The 17,204-nt window shown below is 42.8% G+C and overlaps 1 protein-coding gene across 1 annotated transcript in view; it reads right to left on the minus strand.

Annotated features, from left to right (window-relative positions):
* ITGA9 (integrin subunit alpha 9) overlaps positions 1-17,204 on the minus strand; it is a 172,601-nt gene that overhangs the window by 128,008 nt on the left and 27,389 nt on the right. The window contains exon 3 of the mRNA XM_014584346.2: positions 15,222-15,372. Coding sequence (XP_014439832.1) covers positions 15,222-15,372 — 151 coding nt within the window. The remainder of the gene's footprint in view (positions 1-15,221; positions 15,373-17,204) is intronic.

Genomic DNA, 17,204 nt, shown 5'->3' on the forward strand with positions numbered 1-17,204 from the left:
AAGGCCAAAAAAAAAAAAAAAAGACCACATGAAACCACACGGAGTGGAAACACAAACGGCACTGAGTTTCTGAGACCATCAGTCACTTATGGGCCATGAAATACCTATTTCTTGTTATCACAAAAGAAAAAGAAATCTCATTAGGCTCTATTGCTAAAAGTTCATCTGCGACAAGTAGACAAACACGTTCCTAAGGAGAGCAGACAGGCTCCTCAGGTATACTCAGATGCCCGAGTGAGAACAGCGCTAGTGGCCATCACAGAGCTGGGGGACTATGGAGCTCGTGGACTCTCTAAGTCCAGTCTCAAAGGGAAGAAATGACAGCTCCAGCAAGCTGGATTGTGATGGACTGTAGCTGCACATTCAGAATTCCTACTAAATTTCTTTTTTCTTTTTTTCTAATTTTATTTTTTAAGAATGATTTATTAATATTATTATTATTTTTTAATTTGTTAAAGGGCATGCACACTCACTGGAGAGAGGGAGAGGAAGAGGGAGAGGGGGAGAGAGAGAGGGGGAGAGAGGGGAAGAGAGGGAGAGAGGGAGAAAGAAGGAGAGAGAGAGAGAGAGAGAGAGAGAGAGAGAGAGAAAGTAAGCCACCAGGTCAGAGACTTGAACTGTGTTTGGCCATGTTGGAGTCCAGCGCCTTAACCACCACACTACCTGTTGACCCAGTCCCTACTAAACTCTATGGGCATCTACATTGGCCAATTCTCCAATTCAGAGGCTGGCAGAAAAGAAATAGCTTGTGTGCAACGGACATCGAGAATATCACACCAACATCTTATGAGCTCAAAGACCTTTGCCAATGCTTGTACATGCCCCGTAGGAAACCAGCTGATGGTAAGCTGATTGTACAGTCTCAGTGGCCTACCCAGACCCTCCTGGTCCACCTCTATGTGCCTAAACTCTGGCTTCAGTTTGCATTTGCTCCCAAGAGCCAACACCCATTGGTCTTCAGAGGCCTTCACAAGCTACTGGAGCCATGAGTGGAAAATTTTAATCCTCCCTAGTAGCCCTTACCCAGTCATGGCCTCGAGTGGGACAGTGCCTCACTGCAACTCCCCTTTTAGAGCTCCCTTGCAGGGTCAGGCCAAGGTCTTTCTTGAAGGAACTCTGCCTGAGTTGTAGGCTCCTGGTCCTGCCTCCCTAATCCACTCCTCCTCACCACATGGCCTACTTGTATCGCTGGGAAAACATCCTCATACACCACTTGTACATGAATCTTTGTCTGGGAATCTGCTTCAAGAAAAAAAAACCCAGCTAAGACACCCACGTTCTTCTTGATTTTTTTTTTTAAACACTTTTATTTGGCTTAGTTTAGCGGTCTACTTGCGTGGTTCTCTTTTTAAGAGGTGTTGCACCATTTTATGAAAGATATTTAAAATCCAAGTCTCTCCTTTTCCCCTGAAAAGAGGAAATTATTAAATGGCTGTTTTGCCGTTAGTTAGAAAAAAAAAAAATCTAGAGGCTTAACACATGTTTTCTAACCCTCCACCTTGCCCCACCTCCAAGATTTGCCCAAGTCCTGCAGCTCTGGGAAACGTCCTTCTTAATTGATCCTTGTCGTAGTTATGGCTCTGTTGACATTTCTAAAGCAAAACGGAGCCTTCCTTCCAAACGCACTGAATACACAAATGAAGCTTTTCATACACGTGAAAACTGAGCCCCGCCGTGGAACACTGAGGCCGCGTTGTGATTTGAAATGGACATCTGAGTTTCTCAACCACTTCCTCACTGCTAACTGCCACAGGAAGGGCCCAGCCTCTCTCTGTCAGGCACAGCTGCATTCCGGGCTCTGACTCTCTGACTACTGGGCCAGAAAACACTAAGACAAGGGCCATAGGTCATCCAGGTGAGCTGTTACACTCCAGGTCTCAGGGTACTTCCTCTGGCTACCTCCTCTCATCTTCTCAAACAGGATGGTCTGGGCCTGCAGAAGCAACTTGGAAACACTGAGGTGTCTCTAGAGAACATGGGACTGACCTGTGACCAGCAGTTGGGAAGACTAAGGATGAGAGGGTGAGACAGAGAGCTGGCTGTTGGGTTGGCATTAGAGCCTCAACCCCGGCTTAGGGCCAGGTGAGTTTTTCCTGCCTCACATCATGCGGGAAGTTCAAGGCAAAGTCACCAGGGGCTTAGGGCATTGGATTAAAGACAGGAAAGGGGTGGAAAAGACTTATTATTTTTTAAGTATCGATATCCACCCCCAGGGCTCTCTTACAAGGGCAGGCAGTAAGTTCATTCATCATCTTAATGGCTGGGCGGAGATGACTATAAACATCTAAGGGTTGTGTTTTACTCGGGGCTACTATTAACTTGACAAGAGACACCAGAGAAAGCAGAACACAATGAAAATCGGTTCCTGTCAGGAGGCAGGAAAGCTGCTGGCAATCTGTGTACACACGGAAGGATGCCGGGATGCCAACACTTTGGCCTGCAAACCTCAGGACTTGATTTTCCACCCCTGCTAACACATTTCGCTCGGTTAACAGGCCTAGATACAGTTTCTGTGTGGAACCTTCTGTCTGAAAACAGGCCAGGGCACTCCTTCATTTATAAAGGTATACAAACACAGAAGTGCTTAATTCCTTCCCGCTCTACTCAGATTAGAAAGTGGATCCATTTTATCGCCAGGCGCCATCTTGGGCGCTTTGACTTGAAAGCGAGAAGAGAGAAACTCCTGAGAGGGAAGGACTGCTTTTTTGGTAGGAAAGGCAGATAGAAACTAGAAGAATTGCTTTACAAGAAAAACAAATTTATAAGCCCTCGACGCCTCTTTGTCATAAAAAATAAACCAGTGAAAACTGACCTGGTGCTTTACCGCCTAAAAAGTCCCACTCAGAGGCCTAGTTTAATTCAGAACTCAAACCACTCACTCTTTAGAAACAGCAAAAATGAGCTTCGCTTTCAATAACTTCTAACTTTATTGAGTCTCCCACATGAAGCCCTGTTGTGAGAGGAAATTAAAGGACGCAGTGGGGCCAGATGGTAGCACAGCAGGAAAATATGATGCCGTATGAGGCAATCTCACATGGAAGGTTCCTAGTTCGAGCCCACAGACCTCCCTGAGTATGCTGGGCACATGTGAGCCCATGATCTGAGACTGGCTAAAAGTTGGGGGTAGACTATGGTGTCAAGATCCTGCTGGGGGGTGTGCTTTATTTCTTGCTCATGGAAGAAATATATTTAAAAAAAAAAAAAAAGGAACATGGGGCTGACCTCTCAATTTCAGTCTCTCAAGAAGACTAGAAGACAATGCAACAAGTCTTCAGCCAAATCCAGTGACTTTAACCAGCCACCAATGCTAAGCACAAACTACACTTCGAAGGAGCTTAAAAATACTCTGAATGTTATAAAAAGTGTTGTAAGTGGAGGTTCTCTGTTTTCCCTCACTGAAGTCATAATCATCCTTCTTCCTGATTGGTTGTTTTCCTCCAGCAGCCCCAATGCTTATCTGACCCTCTGACCTCCCTGGCCTGGTCACACTTTCTCTTGGCTCTTCCTCCATGATGTCACTAGCCTCTGTCCTTCCTTTTGTTTCTTCAGTCAAAACCCACGGATGGCCCATCACTGTCTCCTGATAAGCACTATGAAGCTCTACCAGGCTTCCAAGGGCCTACCACATTTCTGCAGACTTTTGGGTTGGTCACCTCCCTGCCCAATCTGTAGCACTTGGGACCTAGTCCTGCTGTAGTTTTGGGAGTATTCTCCTCATTCTCTAAACTCCGATATTATTTACTACATGTACCAATATTGGAACAACGTATCTTGGATTTAAGAAGTAAATACTGGGCCAGCAATTGACATGGAAGTTAAGGTGGCTGGATCCCACATGGCTGACTGCACGGTTCACATCCCAGACCCAGTGGCTTCAAATGACACCAGGCACGTGTGAGTGCATGCCCAAAATCCCAAAAGGAGAATGGAAGAGAAGGGAATGCAGAGAAGGAAATGTGGTGTAGCCATCTCCTGGGGAGTGATCTCGCACTTTCCCTCTCTGTCTCTGGGCAGCACACATGCCCTATAGCAAACAAACAAAGAAGTAAATACCCCTAAACCAAAAACTCTAAGCAAATGGTAGGTGAATGGAGAAAAAAAGAAAATAAACAAGCATCATTAAAAGGAGACACAAAAGCCAACACAAACATTTATTTAACTTATATATATCAACTAGTTTTACATTCCTTTTTCTGGGCAGCACACACGTCCTATAGCAAACAAAGAAGTAAATATCCCTAAACCAAAAACTCTAAGCAATTGGTAGGCGAACGGAGGAAAAAAAAAATAAACAAACAAGCATCATTAAAAGGAGACACAAAAGCCAACACAAACATTTATTGAACTTATATATATCAACTAGTTTTACATTCCTTTTTATGTCATTTTTCTAAGTTTATATATTTGCGTGAGGGAGGGTATCTTCAGCAGGGTCTTCATATTGTGATCTTCAGCTAGCTACAACCAGCTAGCGTCATAGGCTGGCCTAGGGTTCACGCAGTCCTTGGCCAGCGACGCCCCCATACCACCGTGGGTGTGGCTTCACACAGTCTTATGTTTTTATTTTAATATGACTTATAGAATACACGTTTATCTAAGCACATCACTTAACTGCATTATGAAAGACATCTATTATCTCCATTTTTTTCTTTTCAATAACATATACTTAGGGGGGGGAAAAAGTTGCTTTTACCCAGGACTTATACTTCTTAGAAATAAAATTTCAGAAAAAAAGTTACCAATACTTTCTAAAAGTACTACTAATGCATTTATACTTTCTAGTTACAATATAATATTTATCAAGACTATAAACTATAATCATTTATGAAACTAATACATTAATAAAACAGTATCTTGAAAAAAATGTGTCGAGTGAAGTAAAAGATTGTCTCTTGAATACATTCTCGATGTTACTGAGCAATAACCAGAACTTCTTGTGACGAGAAGGAAGTCCAGCCTTTCTTGGTGTGTTTTTAAGTCAATGTTCTTTCAGTTCAGAAGAATATGAAAAGGCTTACTGCTCTTTCTGGGAGGTGACGGTTGGGAAATTTCAGTCAAGGACAAGAGGCTCCCCAGGTTCCATTAACCTTGATGATGGATGATCGATGATTGTCGGATGGAGTCAATGTGGTTGAATGCAGCCTGGCAGCTGGGGAGGCCTGAGTGGAGGCTGCTTTAAGATCCAACTTCGCGCCTGAGAGCAAAGCCATCATGGTTGGGGCCTTGGCCTCCTGGCTGCGTCACAAAGGGTTCTTGTGAGGTGATGAAGCTCATGTCTTGGAAAGATTTGCACAATTTTATCATCTTGGCCACCTTCTCTGTTCGCGTTGCCCATCTGGATCTTTCCTCCTTTACTTGTTGAATCAGGGAACCTAAGTCCTCCCTTGGCATCCCGTCGATCTTTCTGTAAGCTTCCACAAGGCTGAGGATATTTGATGCCTTCTCTTGCTTGGCATTCTCCAAGGCCGAGTCAATCCTTGCATGCTCTTCTTTAACGTCACTAAACTGGTTGATAAGTTGACATTTCTTCTTAACACACTCAGCCAGTGTATTTGCAAGCTGCTCTTCTTTTCTCATGTAAAGACGATTTCTCACAGACTGCACAAGTCTAAGCACCAACAGAAGGCCCACCACGAAACAGATGAGGGGTGGGCACTCCAGAGCCTCCCCCTGGAGGTCGTAGAAGGTGAGCCTTGGTGTCAGGTCATCAGGCAGCAGCTCCTTTAACATCTTGTCCAGCTTCCCAAATAGCCTAAGTCCAAGCTCCACAGAGGACTGCAGCCCCTCCATGGTCTGCAGCTACCACAGGGCTCTGCCCAGTAACTGTGGACCCAGTAGTCACAACAAACCCCAACATTCCACCTGGAACCCAGCCAGCAACTGGCCTTCTGGACTGGTCAGTTACGTGGTTGGCAGTGCGGGGGTGGGGAACTGGGAAATTAAATATAGTTATCTCCATGACGACCTAAGGATCGTGCTTATTTCCACGCAGCCTATTGCTTTGTATCAACGCAAAATAAAATGTTATGAAACGTGCCAATCGTCACGTGTATGACTTGACAACTTTTTAAAACTTCATACCCTGTGCAGTATCCAAAACTCTTTATCAATACATGAATCAAATGTTGTGTAGCTTTTTAATCAATACCCACCCACCATGAACTTACGTATCCTGTTTTGACTTCTATGAACAAATCAGTTTCACTCGTTCCTGAACATCACAGAATTAAACAAATCACAAGATCCACTTTGATGTCTGTCTCTTTGGCTCCAAGTAGTCCTTGTGCTATACAACCATGTTTTTCGGTGGATAGGCAGTTCGTTCTGTCCATCTCTGAGTATTCTGACATAGTGTGAGCATATCACAACGTATTTATGGCTATTTGTAATGCTTCAAGTATGGGCAATGAAAGATGAAGATACCGTGGCTATTTATACACACGTCCTTTTTATATGTATTTTTATTTGTCCCTCATGTAGAAATTTTGGGTTAGCAATGCTAATTATTTTTAGTAGCTTTACTGAACTATACTTTTCATGTACTGATAGTTTTTTTGGCTTTGTTTTGTTTTTTTAAGAGATTTTTTAAAAAGAATTATTTTATTTAACTTTATTTATTATTATTATTTTCCAGTTTGATCAAAGAGAGACAGAGAGAGAGAGAGGAAGTGAGAAAGCAAACCACCAGGTCTGAGACTTGAACCGTGGTTGGCCATGTGGGAGTCCAGCGCCTTTAACAACCATGCCACTTGCCGGCCCCAAGAGATTTTTATTGTAGGGTGTGTACACTCACCAGAGAGACAGAGAGAAAGTGAGAAATCACCCCTTTGAGGAGCTGGCCATGCCACAGTATCTTCTCCTCCATTCTCTCTTGGGATTTTGGGCACGCACACACACACACACACAGATTTTAAGCCACTAGATCTGGGACTTACACTGCAGTCGGCCATATGGGATTCTAGAGCCTTAACCACGAGGTCACCTCCTGGCCCCAATACTTAGCTCTTAAAAAAATATATCTCATTACTTTTTTTGGAAATGTACATAGTTGTGCCAACACCATAATCCAATTTAAAACATTCACTCACCCCAGACACCCCTCTAACTTTGTTCTAATGGCGGCATTTTGGGTTGTACTGGCGGAAGAAGTATTCTCTGTGAATCTACCCTTTCAACAATTTTATATGAAGGTACACATCACTGTACAATACAGTTTTGCCAATAGAGGAACGACATCGTACAACAAATCTCTAGGACATAATTACTTGGAGTAACTGCAAATTTATAAACTTTGTATAAGTAGCTCCATGTTAACCTCTCTCCTAGTTCCTGGCTACCACCATTAGATTTAGCTTCTACATATTCTAACTATTTAGATGACTCAGAAAAGTAGAATCACATGGTATTTGCCATTTTCAACTGATTTATTTCATTTACCATGACATCCTCAGGGTTCATACATGTGATCAAGTATAACAGGATTTCCTTTTTAAATTTAATTATTTAAACATGAGAAATGATTGTATTTTTTCTTTTCTTTAAGAATTATTTTATTTATTTAACTTTATTTATTTATTTATTTTAATTTGACTAGAGAGTGAAAGAGAGAGAGAGAAAGCAAGTTGCCAGATCTGGGACTCAAACCACAGTTGACCATGCAGGAGTCCAGAGCTCTTAACTGCTATGCCACCTGCTGGTCCCAATAATTGTGTTTTGATTTATGAACATATTGTAGAAAGAGTCCATCAAGCTAAGTGAAATATGCCAGGCACAGGAAGACAATGACTATGTAAGCTGACTCAAATGTGGAAGGCTCCATGTTTTTCGGTGGATAGGCAGTTCGTTCTGTCCATCTCTGAGTATTCTGACATAGGGTGAGCATATCCCAACGTATTTATGGCTATTTGTAATGGAGCATATCACAACGTATTTATGGCTATTTGTAATGCTTCAAGTATGGGCAATGAAAGATGAAGATACCGTGGCTATTTATACACACGTCCTTTTTATATGTATTTTTATTTGTCCCTCATGTAGAAATTTTGGGTTAGCAATGCTAATTATTTTTAGTAGCTTTACTGAACTATACTTTTCATGTACTGATAGTTTTTTTGGCTTTGTTTTGTTTTTTTAAGAGATTTTTTAAAAAGAATTATTTTATTTAACTTTATTTATTATTATTATTTTCCAGTTTGATCAAAGAGAGACAGAGAGAGAGAGAGGAAGTGAGAAAGCAAACCACCAGGTCTGAGACTTGAACCGTGGTTGGCCATGTGGGAGTCCAGCGCCTTTAACAACCATGCCACTTGCCGGCCCCAAGAGATTTTTATTGTAGGGTGTGTACACTCACCAGAGAGACAGAGAGAAAGTGAGAAATCACCCCTTTGAGGAGCTGGCCATGCCACAGTATCTTCTCCTCCATTCTCTCTTGGGATTTTGGGCACGCACACACACACACACACACACACAGCATGATTTTAAGCCACTAGATCTGGGACTTACACTGCAGTCGGCCATATGGGATTCTAGAGCCTTAACCACGAGGTCACCTCCTGGCCCCAATACTTAGCTCTTAAAAAAATATATCTCATTACTTTTTTTGGAAATGTACATAGTTGTGCCAACACCATAATCCAATTTAAAACATTCACTCACCCCAGACACCCCTCTAACTTTGTTCTAATGGCGGCATTTTGGGTTGTACTGGCGGAAGAAGTATTCTCTGTGAATCTACCCTTTCAACAATTTTATATGAAGGTACACATCACTGTACAATACAGTTTTGCCAATAGAGGAACGACATCGTACAACAAATCTCTAGGACATAATTACTTGGAGTAACTGCAAATTTATAAACTTTGTATAAGTAGCTCCATGTTAACCTCTCTCCTAGTTCCTGGCTACCACCATTAGATTTAGCTTCTACATATTCTAACTATTTAGATGACTCAGAAAAGTAGAATCACATGGTATTTGCCATTTTCAACTGATTTATTTCATTTACCATGACATCCTCAGGGTTCATACATGTGATCAAGTATAACAGGATTTCCTTTTTAAATTTAATTATTTAAACATGAGAAATGATTGTATTTTTTCTTTTCTTTAAGAATTATTTTATTTATTTAACTTTATTTATTTATTTATTTTAATTTGACTAGAGAGTGAAAGAGAGAGAGAGAAAGCAAGTTGCCAGATCTGGGACTCAAACCACAGTTGACCATGCAGGAGTCCAGAGCTCTTAACTGCTATGCCACCTGCTGGTCCCAATAATTGTGTTTTGATTTATGAACATATTGTAGAAAGAGTCCATCAAGCTAAGTGAAATATGCCAGGCACAGGAAGACGATGACTATGTAAGCTGACTCAAATGTGGAAGGCTAGTACCATGCTGTTTTGTTTGTAGGGCTTTGTAGTATGTTTGAAGGACACTTATGTGATGATGCCAGCTCTGTTCATTTTGTTCAAGATTTCTTTGGCTATTCAAAGTATTTCACAGTTCCATACAAATGTTATGATTGTTTTATTCACGTAGATAATGTCACTGGCATTTTGAGAGGAATTGCACGGAATCTATAGATTGTTTTAGGTAATATTTATATATTTTAGCAATATAGATTTTTCCAGTCCATAAACATGAGATGACTTCATTTTCTTGTGTCTTCAATCTCTTTCACAAATGTTTTAGGGTTTTTATTATTAATGTTTTATCTCCTTGAATAAATGTATTACTAGTTGCTTTTGTTTGTTTCTTTGGTAGCTATTATAAATGAGATTGCTTTCTTGATATTTTTTCAGCTAGTCTGTTATTGGTATACAGAAACACTATTGATTTTTTGTTTTTTTGAGAAGTTTTTGCTATAGGGCGCATGTGCTCGCCAGAGAGACAGAGAGAGACAGAAAGACAGAAAGCAAGAAATGACCCCCCCCCCCCGGGGGGATGGCCATGCCTCAATCCCTTCTTCTCCATTCTCCTCTCGGGATCTTGAGCACTCACGCACACGCGTCTGGCATGAGTTTAAGCCACCAGGTCCAGGACACGAACTGCGGTCGACTACATGGAAATTCAGCGACATAGCCATTACACTAACTGCTGGTCCCAGGACATAATGTTTTCATTACCGAACTCTCATTCCCAAATATCCGAAGGCATGTTCAGACAGACTGCTTCCAGCTTTGGAACTCTTTCTTGGGTTATCACACTTTGAACACCAAGTTCAGTGTTGGTTGGTTGATGAGGAACTTTTGGTCAGTGCGTAGGAATGTGGGGACATAGGAGGTGTCACCCTTCTGGGTGGTAGACTCCAGGTACTCCTCCATTTTCTCCAGCACGCCTGCCCTAAAGAGCTCTTCCAGGTTCATGACGGACTCATTTTCACATAGACTCCTTCCTGCTGCCAGAGCTCAGGGTGATGGCCATGACAGCCAGTGAGTATATGAAGGGAGGCATCCAGGCCTGGGCTATGACAGGGCATACCTGGTGAATTGTGTGCGAGGCCGATCCTCCTGGCCTGCCACCATGTCCTGCTGCCACCACGGGAGGCTATCTATGTATGTATTTATATACGCCAGAGGGGACATGCACTCACCAAAGACAGACAAAGCATCCCCAGTGGTGTGTGGTCACCCATAATTCCTTCTCCGTCTCACCTCCTGTGGGTTGTGGGGCGCACACACATGTGTCCTGGCATGTTTTTCAAGCTCCCAGAGCCAGGATTGAGATCACAATTGGCCATGTAGGATCTGACTCCCTTAATTATTAGGCCATGAGACAGGCCCAATTTATGTTTTTAAATAAACGGAATTTATTAAATATAAAAGTAGCACTTTAGCACTGTTTTTTTTTTTTTTCTTTTTTTCTTTTTTTTCTTTTCAGTTGGCTGCCAGATCCACACACATACTCAATCCTTTATTAAGACTATGACTTGAGGGGCTGGCAAGTGGCGTGGTAGTTAGGGGCGCTGGACTTCCACATGGCTGGCTGCGGTTCGAGTCCTGGATCTGGTGGCTTACTCTCTCATTCACTCTCTCTCTCCCCCACCACCTTCCCTCTCAGGTCAAATTAAAAAATAAATAAAGTTAAAAAAATTCTTAATAAAAAAGACTACGACTTGAGTTTTTTTTGGTTAAAGGAAGAACTAATACCTCATGACTTATATGTCATGTTTTATATTCTTACTTTTGTTTTTCCTTCCCCCTCAGCATTGACTCTGTGTGAAGTAAGTGATTGCTGTAGACTGAATGCCTCTCCCAAAATTCATGTCTTAAAATTTGTCATCGTAAGGGTGTGGTGGAGACTTAATCCAATTAGGGTGTTGAAAGTGGGGCCTTAGGGAGGAAATTAGGATCAGGGTGGAGCCCCCAGGTTGGATACTCATGCATTTGTAACAGACAGACACGCTCACTCCTGCTCTCTCGCCATGTGATATTACCTGCCGTGTCACCCACCAGCAAAAAGGGCCCCACTAGATGCAGTCCCTGGACCCTGGGCTTCCAGGCTGTGAGTTACATAAGTCTATATTCTTTATAGACTGAACACAGATTCAAGTGTTTCTGCTATTAGCAACAAAGCGAACTAGAACAGTTACCAATACATACCTTCCGAGTAAATGAATAATCTGTCAAGTCTGACCTTGTATATGGAGTCTGAGCTACCAAAGTAGGACCCACCATGTACATGTAGCCTGGTATAGGCCTCATTGAGCCCTCAGCACAACCCACTTATACGGGAAGAAACTGAGATACAGAGAGAAGACCCTTGGCTCATGGTCACACTGAGGGCAATAAGCAAAGCTGGAATTTCAACTGTGCGTCTGCTCGTCTGCTCGTAGCCAGCGCTAAGCTTCCTCCCTAATCCACTCTGGTTCCCTATTATTTTACTTCCTTTCTAACAACCTGAACTCCAGCTTAGTTGCTTCTTGCAATCACCCTGAAGCACAAATGCTCCAGCCTGCAAATAGTTTTCAGAACATTGTTTTTAAAATTATACAAACACTGCATTTGGGCTGACCTCCTCCGTTGCCCTCCGTTCCCTAAAAACACACACTCCCAAAGCCCCCGAACTCCATCTCTTGCTAGCTTATCTGCTGCTAAGGGAGTGATGTGAAATGCAGTAAGACTACAGACAGATCAAGTTCCACCAGAAATGTAGATCCATCCAAACAGGCGGGCAAGAGACTGGGACTAGAACATGTGGAAAATAGCTAGGCTGAAGGTCACTGACTGGTGGCCTACAGGCTAGACAGTCAGTGGACATGTTTTTGGTTCCATGTTCAAAAACATTGAATTTGCTGCTTACGTCATAAGATTTAACATAAAAATGTGGATTTCTGTTTTTTTTTTTTTTTTTAATGGAAAAATAGAGTCTGATAGTACTGGTTCTCTCTCCTACCTGGCTCCTGAGTGCTGCTGTGAGCTGGCTACCCCTGTGGGTGAGGCTGGAATCCTCCATTTTCCCAGACACTGCTGCTTTCTACTGTCATCCCACACCTGGTTCTCTTCACCCATTGACAACACCTGCCATGCCCTCCTCTGCCACCCCCCAAAAGCTATGAGGTGTGTGCCACTGGGTCTTGTGCTAGAACCCTGGTGAGGTTCTATTAGGTCAATTTATAACTTTTAGGAGGCTAAAAGAGAGATGGTTAGACTGGAGACTCTTCCAGCCCTGTGAGCCTTTTTAGCAGTTGGTCAGTCCCACCCACACGACTTGCACCTTGTGTAGTGCTCTAGCTCACTGCCAACTACCAGCATCTACAACTCTCTATTTGAGAGAGTATTTTTCAGATCTGTGTAGGTCACACCAGCCATGCACATGGTAGGGCAGAAGTACTGGGAAGGAACACCTCCAAAAGGCCTTAGCCCCCGAGTCTTGGTGTGGATGCTGTGGGGGTATAAATACCCCCACTCACTCTCTCCTAACAGGTTTATACTATTTCCCAGAGTTGCCCTGCAGGATTCAGTCCCCATGCCCTCTGTGGTAGCTAGTTTAACAGCTTACTTTTCTTTTGCTGCCTCTACCTGCTTATATAATTTTTCCACTTCCCTACCATTATTCCATATCTCTCGAATAAACTAACTGACCTTCCTTGCCTCAAGGTCAGCATCTGGGAGACCCAAACCAAGATGGCATCATTACATCACTACACACTATGTGAGAGTGGGGTCAGGAAGCCTGTCCCTGTTCCACCTTTTCTCCCGACATGGCCTTCTCTGTAACTCTGTGGAAAACTACTGAGTCTCCTTTATACCCTAAAGTCAGCAGGGAGCCCTCATCCAGCACTTGACGCTGACGGTTTTGCGTCTATGTCTATCTCCACATGTGCCATAACAGTCAATACTATGAAGATGTTCATAGGAACCCAGCTCTATCTTGGTGTTACACACACTGTTCCTTTCCACTTGGTCACTCACAGTATTCATGAATGCAGGAGTCCTAACTTATAAGCTTAGAACAGTGGCATTGACATTTCTCAAATACGCTGATGCCATCCTGCCACCAGGAATGTTACCGGCCCTTTGTTCCACACTGGGCAGTCTCTTTTCCTCTTGCTGGGTTCTCTCTCTTGCTCCTCCCTTCTTATGTCTCTTCTGCACTCTCACCCTACTTCTGCCCAGCTCCCTCCTTAACTGACAAATAAATGAGCCCACCTCATCCAACCCTACCCTCTAGCTCTGCAACACTAGCAGCAGCTAACACCAGCTTCTTTAGAGGCTCATCAATCTACCTTAAGCATTTGTTGGGGGATTTTTTTCCACCATAGGATGAGCTATTACAGTAATGACTTGTTTCTCTTTGTCATCCCTATACTTTGAAGAAACGTTTCAGCAGCTGCACAGAATAGCCGGCACCTTGCACTTTGCTTGCTTGTTGACATGCCTGGGACCCCATCAGGCTGTGAGCTCCATGGGAGCAAGGACTCCATCTCACTCATCTCACTGCCTCCTCGTGGCTAATACAGTCCCTGGCAATTAGTAGGTACTCAAGGACTACAGCCCAAACAAATCCTGATTCTCTCTTGACTGGGCTAAATTCAGAGATCCTTTTTAGGATATAGGAGGTAGAAGGAAAGTGTTTTCCTGCAGTCCTTGATTGTTTCTGTGGCCTCCTGTACCCTCTGAGCTCCTAAAAGCAATTAAGCAGCAGAGAATTTGAGATGACCTCTTGGGAAATTCTCAGAGCGCTGTGCCATTCTGGTGGCTCTACATACCTATGTCAGCTCCTGGGCTGGGTAGAGCTGGCACATCCTGTTAAAACTGTTGCGCCTGGCAGGATACATCCCTGAACAGGAAGCTTCTCACCTGCTCAAATGTGCACCCAGTGGTCTGTGGGTTGCAAGCGAGTTTATCTCAGAAAGTGATTTGGGTCCATTTTAATGTGGAGACCAAAGTGCCACAGTTCAGTGCAGTGAGCATTTTGCAAAATTGCAAACATTCCCATCTGAATAGCTGCCAACAGGTTAATCGCTGGGTAAAAATGAAGTCTATTTGATTCCACTCATTCCTCCTTGTTGCCTGTGGAGGGGCCTGGTCTAGGCCTTCCCAAAGTTGGTGCCTTAAGAATGGTTGGGGGTATACGAGGGAATACCAGTTCCTGTTTTCTTCTTGGGTTATGCTACCTAAACTTTAATTCATTCCAATAAATACTTCACTCTAAAAAACATCACTCCATTCATGGAAGTAACGTAATTTCCTCCATTCATCCAACTGAATTCACTCAATTCAATAGGCCAGGAAAAGAAATAAATATGTCAAAGTATAGATGGACATTAATGCCCTTCTGACAGAAATCATCAAGTGCCTCAATGGTGATAACAAGCATGTTAAGCAGTGGTGGTCTTTCTTTCCTATCTTGTGTTTCACAACAACTAGACCAAAACCTAGAATTCTATAGAACGTTTGTGTGCTGGAGACAGGGACTGTACCATCTCAGAAAAGGGGCCAGACATAAAATCATAGGGAGTGGGTTTTCTCGAGAGAAAAGGGATGGGAGACAATGTACATCAAGGATAATCCCCAGTGCTCTGTAAGTATTTATGGTTTCTTCTGTGGCTGTTCAAACATATATTTCCTTTCAAATACAAGAGAAAAAAAATCAAGTAATTTCAAATGACACTCCACATTAAGGAACAGTATTGGTGGAATCAGCATGTTCCAAGCTATGGTAAAAGTCAGCAAGCGTACTAGGTGGAACAAAGGCCCTCTTCCGAGGGTGCCCTCCTTACCTTCTGCCACATGTTGATGAAGAAGAGCTCCCGGGAAACGTTGAATGACACGTTGGCATCATAGGCATCATCCCCAAGGTTGGCAATAGAGATGTTTAGAGAGAGATTCTTCACAGCTCCCAAAGCTAGATACTGGGTTTTCTCATCAACACTGCAATGAAAAATAAATCACAATTAATGCTGTACAGGTGACACTAATGCAACATGAGGCATCAAGGTGTAGTTGAGGGTGAGGACCAGAAACTGGGATCAGAATTACAAGTCCCAGGAACCCCATTACTCAGTCATGCATCCCTGGACAATCAGTGAGCTCCCTCAGACCTCAACTTCTCATCAAAGCCACAGAGCTCTGCCCTGCCTACCTCACTAGACTGTTACGCAGCTCACACAAAATCCTGTACATTAAATGTGGAAAATCATAAGACATTTAATAATCTATATATGGAATTTGCTCATACATTAACTTAATTATTTGGTTATTTTTAAGTATCTATGACATGCTAGTCATTACTCCACATGCCGAGGAAAGAGCAGCATATAAAACAAAGTCCTTGATATATACCGAGTGTCTGCACTCTATGACTGAAACTGATTGACTAAAGGATATAGAAACACAGTATATAGATGTAAATACCAGATATAGTGTGTGTGAAAGAGGAGGGTCTGAGGAAGGACATTTAGAAGAAAAATAGGGAGGCAAAGTATTAAAGGCACAAAGAAATGTTGTATTATCTGTTGAAGATATCTTGTAGTTTTATCAACTGTACTAGGGAGAAATGTTCACCTGTTGAAATATCCATTTTGTAAGTCAAATAATAATGTGATTGAATGTATAAAATAAAATAAAATAAAATAAAATAAAATAAAATAGAGCCCTAGTAGATTCAGGGGGACAGAAAACACATCCATACAAAGCAAACAGGGCTGGCCCACAGCACATTGGCTAAGTGCTCACCATACACAGGATGCCAGAGCCCATGTGGCCAACTGTGGTTCAAATCCCAGCCCTGGTGACTTGAAAAAACACACTAGACAGATAGGCATGTGTACCCCAAATCCTGATAGGTTGGGGAAATGGAAGAAAAAGGATTGCAGTATGACCACACTCAATTACGAGTGTACTCTCTCTCCTCTGTGGCAAGTACACATGCCTTCTGACAATAGAAAAAGAAAAAGAAAAACAGGGCCGGTTGGTGGTGTGGTGAAGGCAGTTGGATCCTACATGATTAATTGAGCAATTTAAGTCCTAGATCCAGCAGCTTGAAAAATACACTGGGTATCTGTACGTCTGTGCCCAAAATCATGAGAGGAGAATGGAGGAGAAGGGATTGTAGAATGGCCATCCCCCACTACAGGATACTTTCTTACTCTCCTTCTTTCTCTCTCTGTTTCTCTAAGGAGAGTGCATAAACCCTACAGCAAAATTAAAAGAGAATAAAAAATTTATAAAATTATTTAAAAAATGTTTAAAAAGCAAATATTTATTTCAGATTGTGATAAGAGCTAAAGAGAAAAATGACGAAGGGCAAGGATAGGAAACACTAGATTTGGATGAGGAATGGTTGCAAATAGGGTGGCTGGAAAAGCCTCGCCAATGTAGTGACCTCTCAATAGAAAACCTGTAGAGAGAAGGGGAGACAGACACTCAGATATTTGGGACCTAGCAAAGAGTGGAAAGGCACCTGAGGTGACACATGAGTAGCGTGTTCAGGCAATGGCCAACATGGCTAGAGAGCACTGGACCAATGGGAGCATGGGAGGAAAGGAGCTTAGAGAGGGGAAGGGAGCAGACAGATCATGCAGGGCCTTGTGGGCCGTCATAATGACCTTGGTTTGACCCTGACTGAGACTGCAGGCCCCATATAGCTCTAAGTGGAGGACTGATAAGACCTGATGTCTGTGTTTAAAGGACGCTTACACTGGCTGACGTACTCACAGTCTGTGGGGTGGTCAGGAGAAGTTAAGGAGCCTGTCAATAGGCTG

The sequence above is a fragment of the Tupaia chinensis genome, unplaced genomic scaffold (assembly GCF_000334495.1).
Source record: "Tupaia chinensis unplaced genomic scaffold, TupChi_1.0 Scaffold146584_1, whole genome shotgun sequence".
In the NCBI taxonomy this organism is placed as follows: Eukaryota; Metazoa; Chordata; class Mammalia; order Scandentia; family Tupaiidae; genus Tupaia; species Tupaia belangeri.